General features: G+C 38.9%; 1 protein-coding gene across 1 annotated transcript in view; it reads right to left on the reverse strand.

Moving 5' to 3' along the window:
• dnajc17 (DnaJ (Hsp40) homolog, subfamily C, member 17) overlaps positions 1-20,151 on the reverse strand; it is a 39,970-nt gene that overhangs the window by 14,024 nt on the left and 5,795 nt on the right. The window contains exons 2-10 of the mRNA XM_037695173.1: positions 19,310-19,379; positions 16,176-16,234; positions 15,993-16,080; positions 15,711-15,787; positions 13,584-13,701; positions 12,830-12,879; positions 9,828-9,905; positions 8,402-8,482; positions 6,629-6,748 (exon numbers count right to left, since the gene is read on the reverse strand). Of these exons, the coding sequence (XP_037551101.1) occupies positions 6,629-6,748; positions 8,402-8,482; positions 9,828-9,905; positions 12,830-12,879; positions 13,584-13,701; positions 15,711-15,787; positions 15,993-16,080; positions 16,176-16,234; positions 19,310-19,379 (741 nt within the window). The remainder of the gene's footprint in view (positions 1-6,628; positions 6,749-8,401; positions 8,483-9,827; positions 9,906-12,829; positions 12,880-13,583; positions 13,702-15,710; positions 15,788-15,992; positions 16,081-16,175; positions 16,235-19,309; positions 19,380-20,151) is intronic.

Below are 20,151 nucleotides of genomic sequence, written 5' to 3' on the forward strand. Positions count from 1 at the left end.
GGTATATATATATATATATATATATATATATATATATATGGCAACAGCACCTTACTGTGTAAAATCTGAACCTGCTGCCTTCTACAAAAAAAAAAACTCAACCCACTTGAGCTCTGATCTAAAAAAAAAAAAAAACTTAAATTATGGTTCTAAAGAACATGAGACAAATAATTTACATGTAACTATGTCTCTTAGTACGATTGAACTGCACCAAAAATGCTAAATAGTTTTAAAGGGTTGTAAACTCAATCATCCAGGTAGATAACAAAAAAAAAGGTTAAATTGCGTCATCTGGATCAGTTTCTTTAAGTGAGACAAGTTTCGTCTCCCATCCAGAGGACTTCCTCAGTCTATGGCCTGCCAACCAGATCTATCCCATATAGGTAACATTTGTTACCCTGATTGTTTAAGCTTTTAGTATGACACCTAAAAGGTTCAAATAAAGCAGATCAACAAGTATTGGATCCGATTACCAATAGTTGTGTGTTTCTGGTGTTAAAGATAGTTAAAAACTATACGTTTGTATGGTGGAGTGGGAAAATCGCTCGTGACTCCATAACTCATACAGTCTACCGGTAATTATTTAGGATTTCTACAATGTGCAAAACATAAAAAATAAACTTTAAAAAACTTGGCTGCGTTGAAATGTTGTTAAAGATGTAAAATTTAACAACAACTCACAGCTGCAGCATCTTTAAATCTTACTGGCTAGTCAGGCTTAACTGTATTTATTCAAAAACAATATTTTACTAAAGTGAGAAAAGTTTACAACTACAAAGTAATTCTTTTGAGCCTGGTTATTGCAAATTACAGAAGGCAGTTAATCATCTCCCATTGCATACAATCAGAATGGGACTGCATATGCACCAGCATGCCCAATCGAGGTTTATTTCTAGTGAGAGCGGTTTTCTCTGCTGTGAAAAAACCAATCCAAGAACAGAGGACCTGATGCATCTGGTTGTGTCGTGACAACCGTGACTCCGGCTCTCACTGGAACAGTCAGTCGTACGAAAGCGCACATTTAAATTCCTTGCGGTACATTCACCTTAAACAATATGGTATGTAAAATTACGCAAAAAGCCTTGAACCAAATGATTAATGATGAGCTCATTTCTCCGAAGGCACCGACATCATGGGAGCAGGGGTAGAGCAGACAGACAGTGAGTTTACATCCGTGAGAGTTTTAGTTGCAGACAAACGGTTATTAGTCAGTCTGTGGAATTCACAGTCGGCCACATGTGTGAAATCCTCTTTCTGAAGATGCACGCATGTACGGCTCTCAGAAAAAGACTTCACTCACAGTAAATGTATTTGGCTGGAAATGTTTGATTTGACTTCGAAATTCAAAACAAATAACTTGTAGACATTTTGTAGATTTTTTCTATGCTAATCTGAAGAGCTGTCTCATTTCAGTCTCAGTTTCCTTTTGGTGATGAGCGCAAGCACAACCTGGACAAAAAATATATAGACTTTCCCAAAAAAAAGATTTCAGTTTTGTGTAGTATAGTTAATCAGGTACATACAAGTAAAAATATACATGAGATGTCTTTAGTATCCAATCATTAAATAAACTTTACAGTACTTATTGAATCTATTTAAAGAATCTTAAAATCCACTCTTAAATAAAAAGCAAAAAGTCATCAACATTGTTGCAAAAGCACCTAAAAATAATTCCAAATAGTCCACACATATTATAATAAATGCAGTATGAGGTACAGTTGTACACTAACTTTAACAATGTTTCTAAATGTGTTATATAAAACAGTATAAGTTTTAAAACATGGGTACTTACCCAGTATATGAATGTCAACTTAAAACTGCTACGATATGACTCATGATATATTTCTTGCTTGTTCATGATTGATTTAGATAAATTGAATTACTTTATAAAATTTACTTGATTTTTGTAAACTTTGCTGTACATGCGCGGGTTTTCTCCAGGTACTCCAGTTTCCTTCCACAGACCAAAAACATGCATGTTAGGCTGATTGGTAACTCTAAATCACCCCTAGGTGTGAGTGAGAGAGTGAATGGTTGTTTGTCTCGTTTGTCTCGATGTGTCCCTGTGATGGACTGGAGACCTGTCCAGGGAGTCCCCCGCCCCTCGCACCGTGATTGTTGGATACAGGCATCGGTGACCCCCGCCACCGAAAAGGAAGCAGATAAAGATAACGGATGGATGGACTTTAAACTTTGGATTTATAATGTGAGTTTGGTAAACGCTCACAAACTTACATAACGTTACATTTTATTAGAATTATAAAACAGATGAGTGTAGAATTTAATTTGCTGTTAGGAAATGAATGGAAAAACACATTCCATGAACTATATGGAAAATCTATATTTTAGGCCACTAATATTTGGTGCCAAATTACATAAGGTTAGACAAAAAAATAGTGGCTAATAGCTCAAAATGTATTTTATGTCAATGGTATGGATAAGAAGAATTCCCAGCTTTCAAAAAAGTTTACTTTCAAGTGTCGAGATTGTAAAAAGAAAATAAACTATTTTAGCAATATCTACAGTCACTTACTCATCCACAGACTTTTAAAACATACATCCATTATCACAAAAAAAAAAAAAGGATTAAATCATGTCATCTGGACAAGTTGTTTTTTGGGGGGAAGTAACAGCTCTACCAACTGATCCACTGTGCCACCCACTTTTAAAACATTAGCATATAATAAAAAATGGAACTCTGTAATGAGTCAGGGGTAAAGTTCAGGATTATTTAGTCCATGCCAGTTATTTTAATATAAAAACCCAAACTTATTAGCTCTTAAAAAAACGTATGTTAAAATTGCATGCAGAACCAGGATAATGGAGAATCGTTATTATCTGCATGTCATCAGTTTCAGTAAAACGTAGCAACAAAAACAGGAAAAGGATGTGCAATCTACTGACAGCATGTCGTCCACTTGCAGCCTATTTGAATGCAATAAAATATCAGGTAGTGTCATTTCATTTTTGTGGGGTTGAACAAGTTTTAATGCCACCTAGGGGTGGAGATCTCGATCTGTCAGTGAAATAAGGTCAGGCACTCCGATGTTCACATTACACACTGTTTTATCTTAAAGTATGACTCTATATGTAATGTTACATTAGAAAACAAAAATACAGTGAATGCAACAAAAAAAAAACATTTTTGGTAAGAACACTAACATTTTGTGAATAAATATGTACTAGATAAATACAGTACCTACGCCTGTCTGTGTATTTTGGAGTTAGCTGGATTTATGAATAAAGCTTCAATTTTGTATCTACGTTTGGGTTCTTGAAGAATTTGTACATACTGCATCTGTATAATATCCATCCATCCATCCGTCCATTATCTTTTACCCGCTTCTTCCATTTTTGGGTCCCGGGGGTCACCGGTGCCCTTGTCCCATCTGTAGAACATAATTTGTGTTTTTGTTTATACACTTTAGTAGGCCTGGATGATCATTTTGTAGGGGTTTTATATGTATTTATTGATATTTTGCCAATTCTATTGTGTAGATTTGGTGTCATTTAGAAAAAGAAAGACTAATATTGCAAGTTTATGACAAAATTGTGATCTGTTGTTTTACATGCTGTTAAAATTGAACTGATTTGTTCTTAATGCAGGTAATTTATGCTATTATTGAACTTCTGGGGCCTCGTGTTTGAAAGAATGCTCAACTTCCATTCTGAAAGTGGGTGTACACATAAAAATGTTCAGATTTAAGAAACCATGCACATACATGTTTCTTTGCACCTTCATCCATTCCAATTTATGTGGAATAGAGCACAGTTGCATGTGCCACTTGGACCACACCGTCCCCTCCCAAAAACAAACATGCAAATGTATTTAAATACAAGGCATTTTTGCAGAGCGTTATGTTGTACGAGGGTAACTGTGGTTCAGTTTCTTCAACTGGGTTTAAACCACAACATTTTTCATTTTTTCAGAGGCTTTTTCTAAAGATTATGGAGGAAAATATTTGCTAATAAATACTTGTTTAATGCAAAAGCGATGGATATATTTTATCCTATTTGCCTTTTTTGCAAAAAGAACAAAACACTTTCTGAACCTTGAACATAATTAAAGCAATTTTGGAGGGGGGGTTATATTACGGGATGTCACATTGGCTCTAGGTGTCTTTATTGAGCCAAGCTGCAACAGAACTAAAGTTGAAAGTGAAGTCATCTGTGTCTTTAAGCTCCCTTTAGTCGGACCTGACCTGCTGAGTGCTGTGTTTGGATTGATGAGGATTGGGAAGCAAATCCTCACCCACTCTGCTCCTTTGTGATTACAGATGGCCGATGCTGGGACACCAGGGAGAGCTCAGAGTTTTAGATCACAGATTGAGTCAGAGGAGGAGGAGGACCTCCATAATTCTGGATTCTTATTACAACTTTAAATGCACCCCATGTCCAGAGATCAAAGGCTAGCTGTGGATCCACTTATAATATCTGCAGTATCATGTGGAACTCCTTTTGTGACAAGTATTTACATTTTGAGCCAATTTAAAAAAATGACCTAACCAAAGTAATGTTTTCACTTTTTGTTGCGGGAGAAAGGAAAATTAAAAAAGGATGAAGCAATCAGCTCTGAATATCAGTACAGCAAACTGAGTTACTGTAATAACATTAAAATAGATTAGTATGACAAGCCCCAGTGTGCAGGCTCAGTCTCAGATTCTAACCCAGAGTAGGAGGTCTGACAGCCACACACCAGGATCAGGGTTGAAACACAGTTCAGCTGCAAAAAACTAAAATCGTACTATCCTTGGATAGTAAATTCAATTCAATTCAATTCAGTTTATTTATATAGCGCAAAGTCACAACAGAAGTCATCTCAGGGCACTGAACAGAAACATTCTTATATATATATTTAAATTATATTATAAAACAGTGCCTTTTATATCAGTGAGTTAATTTATGGCCGATATGTAACTTGATTGCTAATATTGACTGATACCGATACTATGCCGATAATGTGCATCCCTATTAATAATATTAATTATCTGAAGAGCAGACTGTTTTGAGTTTAACTTCATCTCAGACGCTCATCTTGAGCAAGCATGAAGGCGACAGTGGAAAGGAAAAACTCCCACATGAGGAAGAAACCTTTAGCAGAACCACTCAGGACAAGCGGCCATCTGCTTCGACCGGCTGGGTGGCATGTCAGGAATCACATGTTAAGACATAAATAATTTCAAATGAAAACTATTCAATTGTAACAATTAATTTTAAGAAATTAGGTCAATTTGTCCTCCAGTAGTCTAAGTCTATAGCAGCATAACAAGCCAACCCTAACTATAGGATTGATCAAAAAGGAAAGTCTTAAGCCCAGTCTTAAAACTGGACAATGTGTCAGCCTCATGGACAGAAAATGGAAGTTGGTTCCACAAGAGAGGAGCCTGATAACTGGAAGATCTTCCTCCCATTCTGCTTTTGTAAACTGTAGGAACCACAAGTAAGCCTGCAGTCTGAGAACAAAGTGCACTGTTAGGTAAATATGGGACAATAAGATCTGTAATATAAGATGGAGCTAGGTTGTTGAGGACTTTGTAGGTTAAAAGTAAGATTTTGAATTCAATTCTGGATTTGACAGGGAGCCAATGGAGAGAAGCTAAAACTGGAGATATATGATCTCTCCCACTAACTCCAGTTAAGACTCTGGCAGCAGCATTTTGGATCAACTGAAGACTTTTTTTAAGTATTTGGACACCCAGTTAAACCATTGCAATAGTCCAGTCTAGAAGTGACAAATGCATGAACCAGTTTTTCTGCATCATTTTTAGATAAGATGTTTCTAATTTTAGTGATATTACACAGGTGGAAGAAGGAGGTTCTAGTAACGATTTTAATGTGGGGGATAAAAGACATCCTCATCAAAAATAACACCAAGATTTTTAACATTAGAGCTGGAGACCAGATTAACGTAAATGAATTAATGGTTAAAGTTGTGAGCCTTGTGCATTTGTTTAATAAAAAGGAAAAGGAAAAATTAGGAAACAATAGGAAGGTTGTGATTTAACATTTTCTCTAGGCTGCACAACACTCAGTCTGAAAGTATTATAGTTTTCTGCAACTTTTGACTTATAACTAAGTAAAAGTGTCAAACTCAATATTTATATTCAAACACATTTCAAAACACTTTGATACATGAACCTCAAAAAGGGAGAAAAGCTAAAATAACGAAAGCGCACAAAATAACATCTTAAAACAATATTTCATCCAACAAAAAATAAAATCTAGACACGCAAACCATCAGAACCAGCACTGACATTTAATCAGTCTCACGTGCCAGGCAACCATTACTGCACTGCCTCTCCTTGGCTGCTACATAAGAAGAGCATTCCTCGGGTCTCCCAGGTCATTTCCATTAATGAGCGGCCGACCAGGGGCTCTGGGCCAGTGTGGGGCCACCGCCTCACCCCTCCAAAACAAATAAACTGAGGTCCGCTTAACCAAGCACGCTCTTTAAGGCCGAAAGCATTGGGGCAACGGTTCTACCACTGATACAAAAAATACCTCTTCTTGTGGGGTGCAGTATTTGTGTTGGAGGGGCTACAAACTGGAAGATTTTATAACATGGAATTGGTATGTTTATAAGAACAAGAGGGGATTCTAACGAAGCGTGTTCAGTGTGTATAAGTACCTTTGAAGACATGAAGTGGCCAGATTGAGATGCTGTAGCAACAACCTCCGGCTGTCCTTCAAGCCACGAAATCTTCAAGGGTTTATCACTCAGGCCACTTTCGTTCATAACTGCCAGCTCCTAAAAGCAAACGGAATAAAAACGATTTGTACGGGAAAAATTGTTGGTGATGAAAAGGTTTAGCTGGCACTGTGTTAGAAAAACATTGAACTTTCTTCTTGCCATAAATGTTTCTAAAATCTTAAAGTTACTCGTCTTATACCCCATTTGTTTTGCACAGCTGAAATTGAGATGAACAGAAGTGCATTTTAAACCAACAGAGAACTGCTTTAGTTAACATTCACAAAGAACATAAAAAAAAAAGCACTTTGACCAAAAAAATGGTTCCATACTCAAAAAAAACTTAGTTCCCAACCAAATCCGAAGTGGAAACACAAAAAGCCCTCTAGCATGGTGACGAGAACACAAAAGGGATTTTAGAATCGAAACGCTTCTGTTTGAAATAAACTAGAAAAGACATCATCAGTACACAGATCCTAGTAGACTGGCGTATTTGTAGTGCCATGGTGAGAGAAAACCACAAGAAGAAAAAATATAGAAATGAGATTTAAAACAAATCTAGAAAAAGTGCCTGAGGATTCAGACAATTAGGAACAATGACTGAAATTCTTCAGCTTAATAGTTGAAATCACCACAGATATTTTCATGTATGGAATGGATAAAGCATTTAATTTGTGTTAAAACTTGGGCTCAGCTGTCTGACAAGTGTCTTTCTTGATAAGATTGGGTCATTCAGACAATAGGCAAGCAAAAAAAGTTCTGTACAAATGTCTCTTTTAGAGACTTTCCTATTTAAAGGCCACAATAAGGACACAAAGTGGGAAAGATTTGATACCGTACTTGCCGCCGTGCACGTCGCACCGCCGTATAAGTGGCGTCAGTCCAAATAAGTCTAATAAAGTGAAAAATACATAAATATGTGGCTTCACTGTATAAGTCGCATCTATTATGCGTCACCGCTGACGTGTTGCGTTTGTTACGCGTCACCGCTGACCACCTGGAAACGTGGGCCGGTGTTGTGCCACAAATCGATTGGCTGCCAAATGGCGGGAGCGTGCACGGGAGGACTTTAACAAGAATTTAAGATTAACACTTAAAAACAATTATTTGTTTGTTCGAAATTATAGCAAAAGGTGCGTCTCAGGTGAACTTTTCCTTAATAAATGCACTTTAACGGTCCAATCAGGTGCATTTCAAAAATCAATTTGCGGGAGCGCACAGAGGGAGGACTTGCTGTGCATTTCGTCGAAATTTAACAAGATTAACACCTAAAAACAATTGTTTGTTTGCTCGACATTATAGTAAAGGTGTGTCTCAGTTTGATTTTTCCTTAATAAATGCACTTTAATGGTCAAATCAGCTGCATTTCTCCTGGGCGGCGTGGCGAAATGCAGCTGATTTGACGTTTGCTCCAGGAGTTCCAGAGTGAGACGAAGGTAGTTTCTACGGAAAGCCAAGTGTCTCATTAATAGCCACAGTTACCTATTAATAAGACACTTGGCTTGCCATATTAGTCGAGAGCCCTCTAGCGGCTGAAAATGGTAGTGTTCAATATTTCCAATATTCCATGTCAGAATGAATGACATCGTCAGATCGCAGACAAAAATAAATATGAGAAAAAAACATACATTAGTCGCTTTGCTGTGTAAGTCCTAGGGCATGATCATTTGTGCGAAAAAGTGTGACTTATACAGCGAAAAATACGGTACTTACAGCTGATCTGACAGATGTAAACTCCACCACAGCACTTCCTTTCTTCTTACTTGATACAATCACGTTCAAAACATCCCCATACTAGAAGTCAAAGGAGAAAAGAGTTCAGTGAAAGAAAAAAAAAAAGATGCAGATCATTTGAAATGAGTATTTCCTGTCAGAGTGTAATCCATAACCATGAAAACAGAAAGCACATGCAGCCTAAATGAATCAAAGCAAACCTGGAATACATGCTAGGAATTAATAAGAGTTTAGTAACCAGAAATAATGTTGGGGTTTGTATATTTGGACTGGAGCTAGATATATTACAAGGAACAGTCAAGTAGCATCTTGCAAAAAGTCTGATCTCTTGACAAGTCAAAGTACACACAAAATAAAAGTGGATGTGTGCACTTTGTACAGTGAAGGCTGTTTTAGAGCAGCGCAACAAAAGTTTTAGATTTCTTTATGGTTAGTTTATGTGTAATAACTATAACCGAGATCTCTTCCATGCTAAAGTCTACCTCAGAAATAAAGAGTAGGAGAGATGTGGTCTTTAAGAAAATTCAAGCTTTCTGGGAACTGGAAAGTCCTGGAATGCTAAAGCACACTGAGGACACTCTGAATCCAGCCAACAGTGACAAAAGAGACTCTCAAAAGGCTTCTATTTCATAAAATATAAATATCTTAACATATTTTTACCCACTGAAACAAAGATTTATTATTTTAAGCAGCCAAAAAACACAAGTCTACTCACGTACGCATACATGTACACATTTTCCCAGAGAGCAGAGGCTATTTCTACTCGTCCAACCCATTAACTGTCACTCACTGGTGCTTGCCATCTCAAACAGTTTTAAAATGTTTCCTTTTCGCTTCAGGAACAAAACACAGTTCCTACTCCCTCCAGCCCAGGAGCATCCTAAATGCATGCGTGCAGAGGAGAAATTCAAGTGCATTTTTCCGGCCAACTTGACGTCACCGACACTTGCCCCATCCTCGTTTCAAGCCAACCTGCGCCCCACCAAAAGCCCTTACGACAGATCACGAAGAAGGTGGTGCCGGGTTGCATGAGAAGAGCACATTTCCTGATATCTCCCTTGGTACTGCTTAATCACCTAGTAAGAGGGGAACAAACAAGGCTGGGCATGGCTTTTAAAAGGGCACTACAAGATTGCCTTGAGCACCTTCACTGCTACAAAATTTAATGGGCCTTGTTTAAGGGGAAAGTGTAAACAATCTACAGCGATGATGTCATGCAGGCCTCAAATATGGATGAACCCTGCAGGCAGGTTTATTGTAAAGAACTTTTGAATATACAAAAATAATATAAATACATTCAGAAACCCTTTAGAATGAACAAAATGCTACTTTACGGTACATCCAGTTGAGCAGATTCCAAGTCCTAAACTGCTGTGAAATGAACGTTAATTTTCAGGATGCTTACCTTATTAAATAGATCAAAAAGAATCTCTTGGGAGTAACCTCCGTTCGACTCATCGTCTTTTTTACACTTCCATTTTAACTGAAAGAGAAGGCAGACAATAAGGAGAGGCCAGTATTAGTCACGAGGACTTTTAGGAATTAAAGGAGTGCATGATAATGTCTAATCCTTAAAGCACAATTGATTAAACTCAGCTGCACAGGAGGCACATCATGCCAAACAGGCTTGGTTCTGATGAAAAACAGAGCAATGAAAACAACCAGGACAGGCTGGAGCTGCAGGAGAAAAGAACTTGTTACGTTCTTGGAACATCCCCGCGTAACCACCTGTAGGACCTGCAGTCAATTTCCATTCAGTGCTTCGGTGCTGAGCGAATAGGTGAGCCTCCTCGCATGCATCAGGGAACGCACCCGCTTACGTATAACTTGTCAAAAATTTTAAAAAGAACACTTGAAAAAGAAAGATCTGTTTATAATCCAAGGCAGACTGATACTTAATGTTCTCCATTATGAGCAAAAACAGAGGGGTTCCTTTTTTAATCATGTTTTATTACAACAATCAGGTTTTTGCATGACTTTGTGCTGTATTCTAAAACAAAACTGATTTTACTACGAATTAATCTTTTTTTTTTTTTTGCTCCTAGTTCTGTCATTAAATGCTCATGTGATTTCCCATACTCCTGATATTGTGTAACTCCTCACATCCACAGACAAACCGCAGCAGAAACGAGCCAATTTTTACAGCAACGACTCAGAGCGGTATAACGAATGGCGAGCACAGGGTGTTGATTCGGCTCCAGCGATCTGCTCATTGTCAGAGAAACACATTTTCTGGGAATTTGCAAGCATTCTTTAACGAAAAGAGCGCTGTTCAGAACGTGCGTTCGCCTTCCAACAGCAGTTTCTTCTACCCACCGATAATTGTCCTACTCATTAATCTTCAAAAAACATGTTTAGCATGCGCATGATGTGATGTCTAGAGTTTCAGCACACAGCCCCGCTGCGTTCAATCATAACTTAAACAAACTTACAAATAGGAATATTAAAAGAAACAGCCCAGATGGCACGAGACTGGAAATACCAAAGTTTGAATGTCATTTATGAGAATAAAAAATACATTTTTGCTGATAATTTCAAGACAAAGTTATTCAAAAATTAAGGGGTTCTCAAACATTTGGGGTTCAGGGACCCCTTACAGGGGAGAAAAAAGATTCTGAGACCCCCTCATAACCCTCATGTTTAATAAATTATTTTCTCCAATTTGTCTCTTTAATGCAACGGAAAAATTTGTGTAACATAAATACTTAAGATCTGTTCTTTAATAGTGTTAATATAATTTTTATACTTTTAAACATGGGTTAATTTTTATTCAAGACACACAATTAAAAAAAATATAATTTAAACTCCCAAAAATGACAGTTTTGAGAAAATTAACAGCATTAAAAACTACTTTAAAACTTTACCTATTACATAATGAACATAAATGTATTGGCATTTCTTCAAATTATTATAGAAAACTCTTTACATAAAATCCATCAAAGTTCAGTCAGGTCATCTGGACGGTTTCTTTTTTTTTGTTGTTGAGACATTTCATCCAAAAGGACTTCATCAGTCTGAGGAGCCACAACAAGCTCAGGACCACAAGCAACACACTCTCGTAGTGGACACACGTTCTGATGTTTTGAACCATTTTGGCCTCAGAGGAGTCGATGGGGGAGAGGGCGGGCCTCAGAATCCATCTTATCACCATAAAACTGTTTGGTCCACAATGTGAGTGTGCTGCTTGTGGGACTCAGTTCGTTTGTGGCTCCTCGGACTGATGAAGTCCTTTGGATGAAGGAGGAAACGTCACAAAAAAAAAGAACCCGTCCAGATGATCTGACTGAACTTTGAACTTTACATAAAACTGAACAGAATCAGAACAGCAGTAGTCATACCAAGTAGCAGGGCTTAATTTGTAAACAGATCAATACCAGAACACAAATAGTGGGTGAATAAAGTTTCAATAAAGTAGATGTGCTTTCCTGCATTTTGGTGTTTTTTAATAGGTTGGTAAGCATGTGCTTGTAAAGAAAAATGTTTTATTTTATTGTTTTGGCGAACCCCCGGGGACCCCAGTTTGAGGACCACTGCCCTAGAGTTTTAAACTGAAATCATCTCACCTTGACAAGAGATGCAGCTGTAGTCTAGACCTCCTAATGATGCAATGTACGTGCAAGATCTTCGAAATACATTTGATATGTCAGAGTTTGCTTTGAGGGGGACTCTCAGCTACCACCACACCAAATTTAGCTCCATATCTGTAAAACGGGTGGAGTTTTCCCATGTCACGTTTCATAGAAAGTAGTTCAAGAGATACTTTGCTAACAGGCAGACCATGTTGATTGCTGTTAGCAAAAATATCAGTTGATTAAAAATAAATAAACTTGGAACGCTACGGTGTACACTGAATGCAACTCCGGTATACATGCATCTGACTTTTAGAGGAAGTTCAAAATGCAACAGTGCTAGATTAAATTAAACTGAAGGCAAGAAATAAACAATCTACACATAAACCTATGCAACAATAATCCAATGCTTGTGGCTGCGGTTTGTGTTTTCTAGCTGAATAAATAAACAGGGAAGGCTTTAAATTCTTAAAATCAGATTTAATGTATAAACACATTAGCTAATATCCCTTGTGTCCGTTAATACACAAACAACAAAGTATTTGCAGGAGGAAATATAATAAGCCTGTTTTTGGCTTAAATACTGGTCCCCTGACGATGCTGTGCCTACTCTGCTGTTAGTACATGCGTGCTCAGTGGTAAGACGGCATATGTGGTCCCTGAGTAATAAATTACAAATGGCTATAGCTGAGCTGGACCTCCTTAAAATATGAGACCCCCCCCCCCCACACACACACACACACACATATCATTTTTCTTTGCCAAAACACTGCAGCCCTAACCCTGACCTGCCTTCAGTCTTGAGCACTGACTAAATTCCCATAGCTGCAAATCTTACCTTCAGTTTGGGGGTCACATTGTTCTTGGAACATCTATCCCGCCCAGAGTCTGCACAACAACAAAAAAACACATTGGAGAAATGTGACACAGTGAAGGAAAAAAAAAAAAAGACAAAGAAACAACTGTTTAATTGAAATATGGTACGGTGTTGTTGAGGGACTCATGCAGAAAGGCAATAACTTCAAATGGCTGTCACGTGTTTTTTTACATATATATATATATATATATATATATATATATATATATATATATATATATATATATATATATATATATAGTTTTAGCTCTTGCAGACAGAGCCCTGATTGCGTGCAAATAGTGAACGACTGTGAACGAGTAATTGTTCAACCATTAAAAGGGGTCAGGTTTGCATCGCTGCAAGACTCTACGTTTACTGAAAATAAAAAGTATTATTAAAGAGCTCCAACGAGCTGTTATGTTTGCATGTTTTGCACTTGGCATCCCTGTGATACTTTGTCACGTTGTGTTACTGCCAAAAACACTAAAATAGCCCTCTCCTCGTTCAAGTTCGGTCATTGTTATTGTCCATTATCTGAATAATATCTGGTGAACCACAAGGTGAATGGTGGCTGCTGTGGTTTGGATGACTGGGAAATATGGAGGTTCACTTAAAGGAGATTTTAGGACAGTGAAAAGATTTTAGTGTCTCGATTTGAATGACTGGAGAGAAACAGTTTGGATCAAACAGAATTACATGATTGATCATATTTAAACTCTGGAGGTACACATACGTCTGTGGGTGTGTTCTCCTGATTGATGCTGGCCTTCTCGCTCTTTTTGAATCTGTTCTCTGATGAGCCTCTGTTCTTCTTCAAGCTGTCTGGATCCCTCCTCTCGTAAACGGGCAATCTTTTCAGAAACAGACACACATGCAATAAAGTGATATTTACAAATCCCCCATGCACATTCTGCAGACAAAAAAAAAAACTTCAAGAAAAACACTTTTCCAATAAATCAACGATCGATTTCACATCTGAAACAAAAACCTGACACTTCCCCTCTCTGCCAAAACCACAATTCTTTATAATTTGACATAGTGAAGGGAGTACCATATTTTCTGGAGTATAAGTCGCATCAGTCAAAAAAAGCATTGGGAAGAGGAAAAAACATATACAAGTCACTTCGGCATATAAGTTTTCACACCTGATTGTCCAGTAGACTCGATTAGGTTGGGGAGCAATATTCAGAACATTTGTTAACATTTTCAGCTGGTGAGGTTTGTTCACACTGCACTGAGTCAGTTGAGCCAACATGTCCCCCCCCCTCGCCTGTGGTGGCGCTGCACCAAGAACTACTGAAGGAAACTACACAAAAACCTCTGAAGAAAACACTTCTTCTTCTTCTTCTTCTTCTTCTGGAAATAAAAACAAAAACGGAGTGGCGTCAAATTTTAACGGTTTTAGGATTTCTGTTTTGTCATTTTTTCAACAATGGACTCAGCATGAGCAGAAGATGAGGCAGAAGACCGTGGAGAATGTTGTTTTTCACACAAGGCAAGCTGATGGCTCCATATGAGGTAAGAGAAATGCGCGTTTGTTTGACCTGCGCTGTAGTCCACTTCCTGCTTTTGGAGCGGAAAGGTCCGCTTGCTTTCACACCGCATTCGAGCCGCACCAGAGTTCACTTCAACCGAACCAAGACCTAGGTATTAAGATGGACTAGAGTTCGATTTTTTTGGTCCGCATCAGAGTTAGATTGCACATTCACATCTCCCCAAACAAACCGGACTTTCAAGGCAAACAGACTAGAGTTTGATTAAAGGGGACTAAACAGGGCTGGTGTGAATGCACCCTAAATTGCATTTATTATGCGTCACCACAGACCTGTTGCGTTTATTATGTGTTTATTATGCATTTATTTAATGTTGAAAACAGCTTCATTTCACCTGGGTGGTGCGGCGCCATCCACCCATCTATCCATTGCGACCAGAGCCGCTAAATCTCCAGTTTTCCTTCGCCTGCACCAGCTGAGTGAAGCGTACGTGCACGGGAGGACTCGCTGTTGCAGTTCTTCAAAATTTAAAGCATCAGTCAAAAATTGCTTTATGTATATGGAAAAAAAAAACGTATACAAGTTGCTTCGGCATATAAGTTGCAGGACTGACAAATCTAAGCAAAATAACTGTGACTTATACGCCGGAAAATACGGTATATTATTTACTGATCCTGGTACATTGCAGTGTTTATGTATTGTATAATTTTATTCTTCCTGTACACATCAAAATTCCTATTTGCCTCTGTTTTATTGTGAACCTTCACATTATGTCAAGTGTGATCGTGGTCGTTCTGTGACAATCTAAGTGGGTTGGCTGATACGTTTGTCGCCCTCCAAGTAACTGTTCTTTCTCTCAATCTGTGCGACTACTTAAACAACTGATGTAACTTAGGAAGAGACAGCTCAGAACTGATGCCAGCAGAACTGGCAGACTGGTGTTTTCACTTTCTGTGAAATTGTTCTCTCATTTGCCAGCAAATGAAGTCTACACCTGCTCGTCTGCGAATCAGTTTTTTCTACGACAAACACAATAAACTCATTAAATACAAGCCAATTTTCCTCACAAACGCGAACAGACTATTTTCATTTATTACTTGCATTCTGAACAAAGTCATGCAACATTCTCTAATTGGCTTGTTTAAAAATAAAACACTGCGGTAATAAAAAAAAATTCCTGAGGTTGAGCCTTTTGATCCTGACCGGGAGATTTCAACAAGAAAAAGTATTTGACAGAATAAAGCACCTGCTTGTACTTCAGAGTGTTCTGGATGCATGCGAAGAAGTAGTTTTCAGTCATATACTCCTCTGCTGTTTAGTGTAGAGCAGCAGAGACGCTCAAGAAGCTTCAATAGACATATTCTCACCTCTTGTTCAAGTGTTCTTGTGATTTGCACCTCGTCTTGGCTCTGAATTTCTGCTCGTTTCTCTCTGGCCTCCAAATCTGTCACAAGAACAAACATAAAATATTATCTTCATATGTTAAAAATCAACCTTTTTTGGCTCACTGACACAATGTGTTAGCTTTTAATGCTAGTTTGCTTTAAAACAATATTGTTCATTAACAGTTGAGCTTTTATTTTCTACTGTTAATGCAAACAGCTTTTCTAGCACCTTAGTAATTAAAATTAGTTCTTAAAATGACTCACCAAGCTTAATTTTCTTTCTCTTATCATCTAGTTTCCGGTTCCGTTCTTCTGCTTGTTTCTTGGCAGCGCAAATCTTGTCATAGGCAGCCTGAAATCAGCGTTAAACACTAGGATGAATTGTCTGTGGGAATATAAGTTATGATAGGATTAATATCACAAGATTAAAAACATTATTGAACTTACTCTTGCAGGAGCGTCAGTGAGCACCTCAAGGGCCTGGGACAACTGGTGGAAGAGCTCAACTGCAAGAGATAAATAAAACATGGGACTATATAATACAGCTGAATGCACAGAGTACAAGTACTACATGATAAACAAAGAGAAATTATAGCAAACAGGTGTTGGCATAAGAGGTTTCCATTTATCCGAGATAACCTATTACCAGATTTCGCCTCGAGGTTGTCTGGTGGACAACCAAGTGAAATAGACATATTAAAGTTCTCTGTCGCCATGACGGAATGTCTGTAAAAATGAAAGTGAGGGGGACATGTTTCGTTAAAGTCTTTTTTAAACTATCCAATATGATGATGATACAGGAATTAAACTGATGCTGTTTGCAACCAATAAAGAGAACCAGAGCCAGTTTGACCCAGTCAGAGCAGAGCAGTGTTCCTAACTCAAGACGGACTGCAGGTGAGAGCACCAATCAGTGTTTCATGGACTTTTTTTCCAAGGAGAACATGCTGCTACCCTACCGAAGTTGATGACCAGTGGCGGGCGCAATTCCACTAGTTCTCAAAGCCACTAATAGTGGAACTAACTTTCCGTTTGGTGGATTCGCATTTTCGCTTACTCTGAAAACGTTTTGCGTAAATTTATATCTGGTCAATTCAAATCAGCTAATTTTTTTAAAGACAGTTCTACGCACTAACTGTGTAACAGAGCAGTGTTTCCCCTACCGTTATACAAGCAAGGCAACCCGCCCTGTCAGCAGAACCGAGTGCCCTGCCTACCAAACCAAAGCCCCACCCACCCACATTATTGCTTATTAAATTACATTTTTCTTGAGATGTTTTGCCTTCATTATTATAAAAGTTTCAGACAAACAAAATTTTTGACAGACAATATGAAGGCAGACCAAAAAAATCAAGCAGAGTCGGCCTGTCCCAAAACAAATGTTATCTGAATCTGTCTTCCCCGCTTGGCCTTGAATAGGCCAACTATCTCAAATTTCTCCTGGAGGTTAAGTGAACAAGAAGCTCTGTTCTACCCCCCCCCCCCCCCCCACCAAAGACATCTGTGGACCTGTATCAGAGCTGAGCTGGCTGATAGACACTGTGCCATCTTTATCAGGACTATGGAACTTTCTGGCAGTGTCCACAGACAACTCACTGCCTTTGTTGTCCTCCTCATGCATAAATGTACTATGATGTCATTAGTATGTTGCTGTTTATGTGCAAGGTCTTTTTTTTTTTTTGCAACTTTCACACTGTGCCCTGGCCAGGACATAGTGCAAGATACAATTTCTTTTTTACCTCCCCTCGTGTTTTTTTCCTTATCTACTTTGGTCTGTCTTAAACAGGTTTTTCTTGTAAATGAGCCATTGAGGCTCAAAGGGAACTAACCTGTATAAATAAAGGTTGAATTGAAAAAATAAGATTCTGTCAAGAGGTTGTCCACTGGACAACCTGGACATTTTCCTTATGTCAACCTCTGGCAAATAATTCACCAAGCAATAATGGCTGAAACCTTTGAAGGTCGTAAACGATAAATAATATGGCGCATTTAAAGAGAGTGAAGAGAAAAAGTAAATATAGAAAAATATCACTTCAAACATTACACTAAGTGTTCACACTCCTTAAAGTGACGCAGCTGACACAGGCTGACATTTAATGTGTTAAATTTACCATATGACGCATAAAACCTGTTTCGTCCTATGACAAACAGTGGATTGTTCTGACCTTTCCCCATCCATCTTCCATTCACCACTAAACCAGCTTACATATGTACACTGGGATGGGCAGCACGGTGGTGCAACTGGTAGAGCTGCTGCCTCTCAGCGAGCAGGTTCTTGGTTCAAACCCCGGTCCAGGGGCCTTTCTGGGTGGAGTTTGCATGTTCTCTCCGTGCATGCATGGGTTTTCTCCGGGTGCTCCGGTTTCCTCCCACAGACCAAAAACATGCATGTTAGGCTGATTGGTAACTCTAAATTGTCCCTAGGTGTGAGTGAGAGACTGAATGGTTGTTTGTCTCGTTTGTCTCTATGTGGTCCTGTGATGGACTTGCGACCCGTCCAGGGTGTACCCCGCCCCTCGCACAGTGATTGCTGGACATGGGCACCAGCGACCCCCGTGACCCAAAATGGAATAAGCGGGTAAAGATAATGGATGGATGGATGTACACTGGGAGACCACTTTCCCCGAGCTCATCCTACAAATGGTACATCACTGCACCGTCCTGGCCAAGCGTAATCATTCACTTATAGAAGGCCTAACAGGCCGATACAGTTACTCCCCGTGGGGACTGGCAGTGCACACAAACAGAAATGCTCTGGAGATCCAGCTGCCAGCAGAAGTGGTCAGGTTACTACCTCCTCGGACAAAAAGGGTTAGAATAAAAAATCTCACGGTCATGCCCAAAAGGCAGCTCTGAGTGTCACAACATGGTTGGTTGAAGAAAAATGAAGGATATTAAGTGGGATCTTCAACCAGTAATGAATCATAACCCCTAAGTCACCCCTTACGTGCACGAGACCTTCATTTAGGAAGGTGCAAGACCCAGAACTTGTTCTGCTTTTGTGCGTTCTACGCCAATTCTGTCCATGTGTGGGTTCAAGTGTTGAGGCCCTCCAAACCACTTCTTTTCTATTTCTGGGAAACCAACCCCCTGCTTTTGTATTAGCCTCAACCCCCAACCTTTTTTTTCTTGTCATATAAAGGAATTGTTTGAGCCATCCAGCAACCGCATTAACCTCACTTGAAAACCTACTTCATTACCAGTCTTTTGTGCAAGGTGCTTTCCTGCTCCCTTGACGACAAAAAAAAACTACACAGAAATTTCCTGGTCTAATTGTTGACATACTGCCTGGCAACAGACTGCAGGGCAACTCAAGAACTCAAGGTGGGCAGACTGTGGAAACACTGGTGCGATGGTGGTGATGGGGATGTCTGACAGAAAAGCCAACAGCAGGAAACAAGCCCCGCTTAGCTATGTGACACCGCCGTCTGGCAGCATTAAAATCAATCGAAGGCCTGCTCTTTTAAACGATGAACAGTCAAACGATTAAAACACATTGTTCAGAACAATGGAAGGTCTGTGGCTCCAAATCCAGACAAGGTGAAAAGACAGAGACAAATGAAATCATTGCTGTGACTTACCTGCTTTTGGGTTGTCTGGGTTCTTGTCTGGGTGGCATGTCAAAGCTCTCTGCCTATATGCTTTCTTAATCTGGTAGGGAAGCAGAAAATACCCACTAAGTCAGATATTTTGGACACAAAACATCAGTAAAACTTTTACAAACTACAGTTTGCTTGTTCCAAAAAACAAAATCTTTATCAAAAATGATGATTACATTGAAATTTTAGCAAGTCTTACATAAAAAAATAAAGAGTTTGGAACTTGATAGGAATACAAGTCTTGGATTGTATTTATTTAATCAAACTTGCACTTGAGATGGGCTTTTCAAATCAGTCACTTTGGCATGCTCTGCACAGCAAATTGTCCAATCTATCCTTTCCTTTAGTCAGATAAATATGGCCATCTAGAGTTGCAACCTAGTATTATTCATCTTTATGAGAACACTACTGAAGGAACTTGGAACAAAATGTTACAAAACACAGCCACCATTAATGTCTAAGCCTAGTAATCAATATTTTGAAAGCGTTTGGAGAGCCAAGGTGGAAAAAAAACCAACCAACACGTTGGAAAACTAGAATGTCATATGAAGGTTATAGATAATTTGTTTTACCTCTGGGTCAGTGCTTGAAATGTTAACCATTTATTGGTCCTTCTAGGAACGAGTTAACGTCAAGGTGGTTTTCATTAGACATCTGCTTCTTTAGTAAAAATAGGGGAAGCAGGAAAAACGTTCCTTAAAGACCAGTGAAGGCTGTAGAGCACAGCTCTGAAGCTTTTTGCACGCAACCTCTAAAACACATGCTCACACTTATATGCATTGCATGCTAAGGATTTGCCGCATACATCACCCCCCCCCCCCCAC

This window comes from Nematolebias whitei, chromosome 21 (assembly GCF_014905685.2).
Source record: "Nematolebias whitei isolate Nwh7 chromosome 21, NemWhi1, whole genome shotgun sequence".
Lineage (NCBI taxonomy): Eukaryota > Metazoa > Chordata > Actinopteri > Cyprinodontiformes > Rivulidae > Nematolebias > Nematolebias whitei.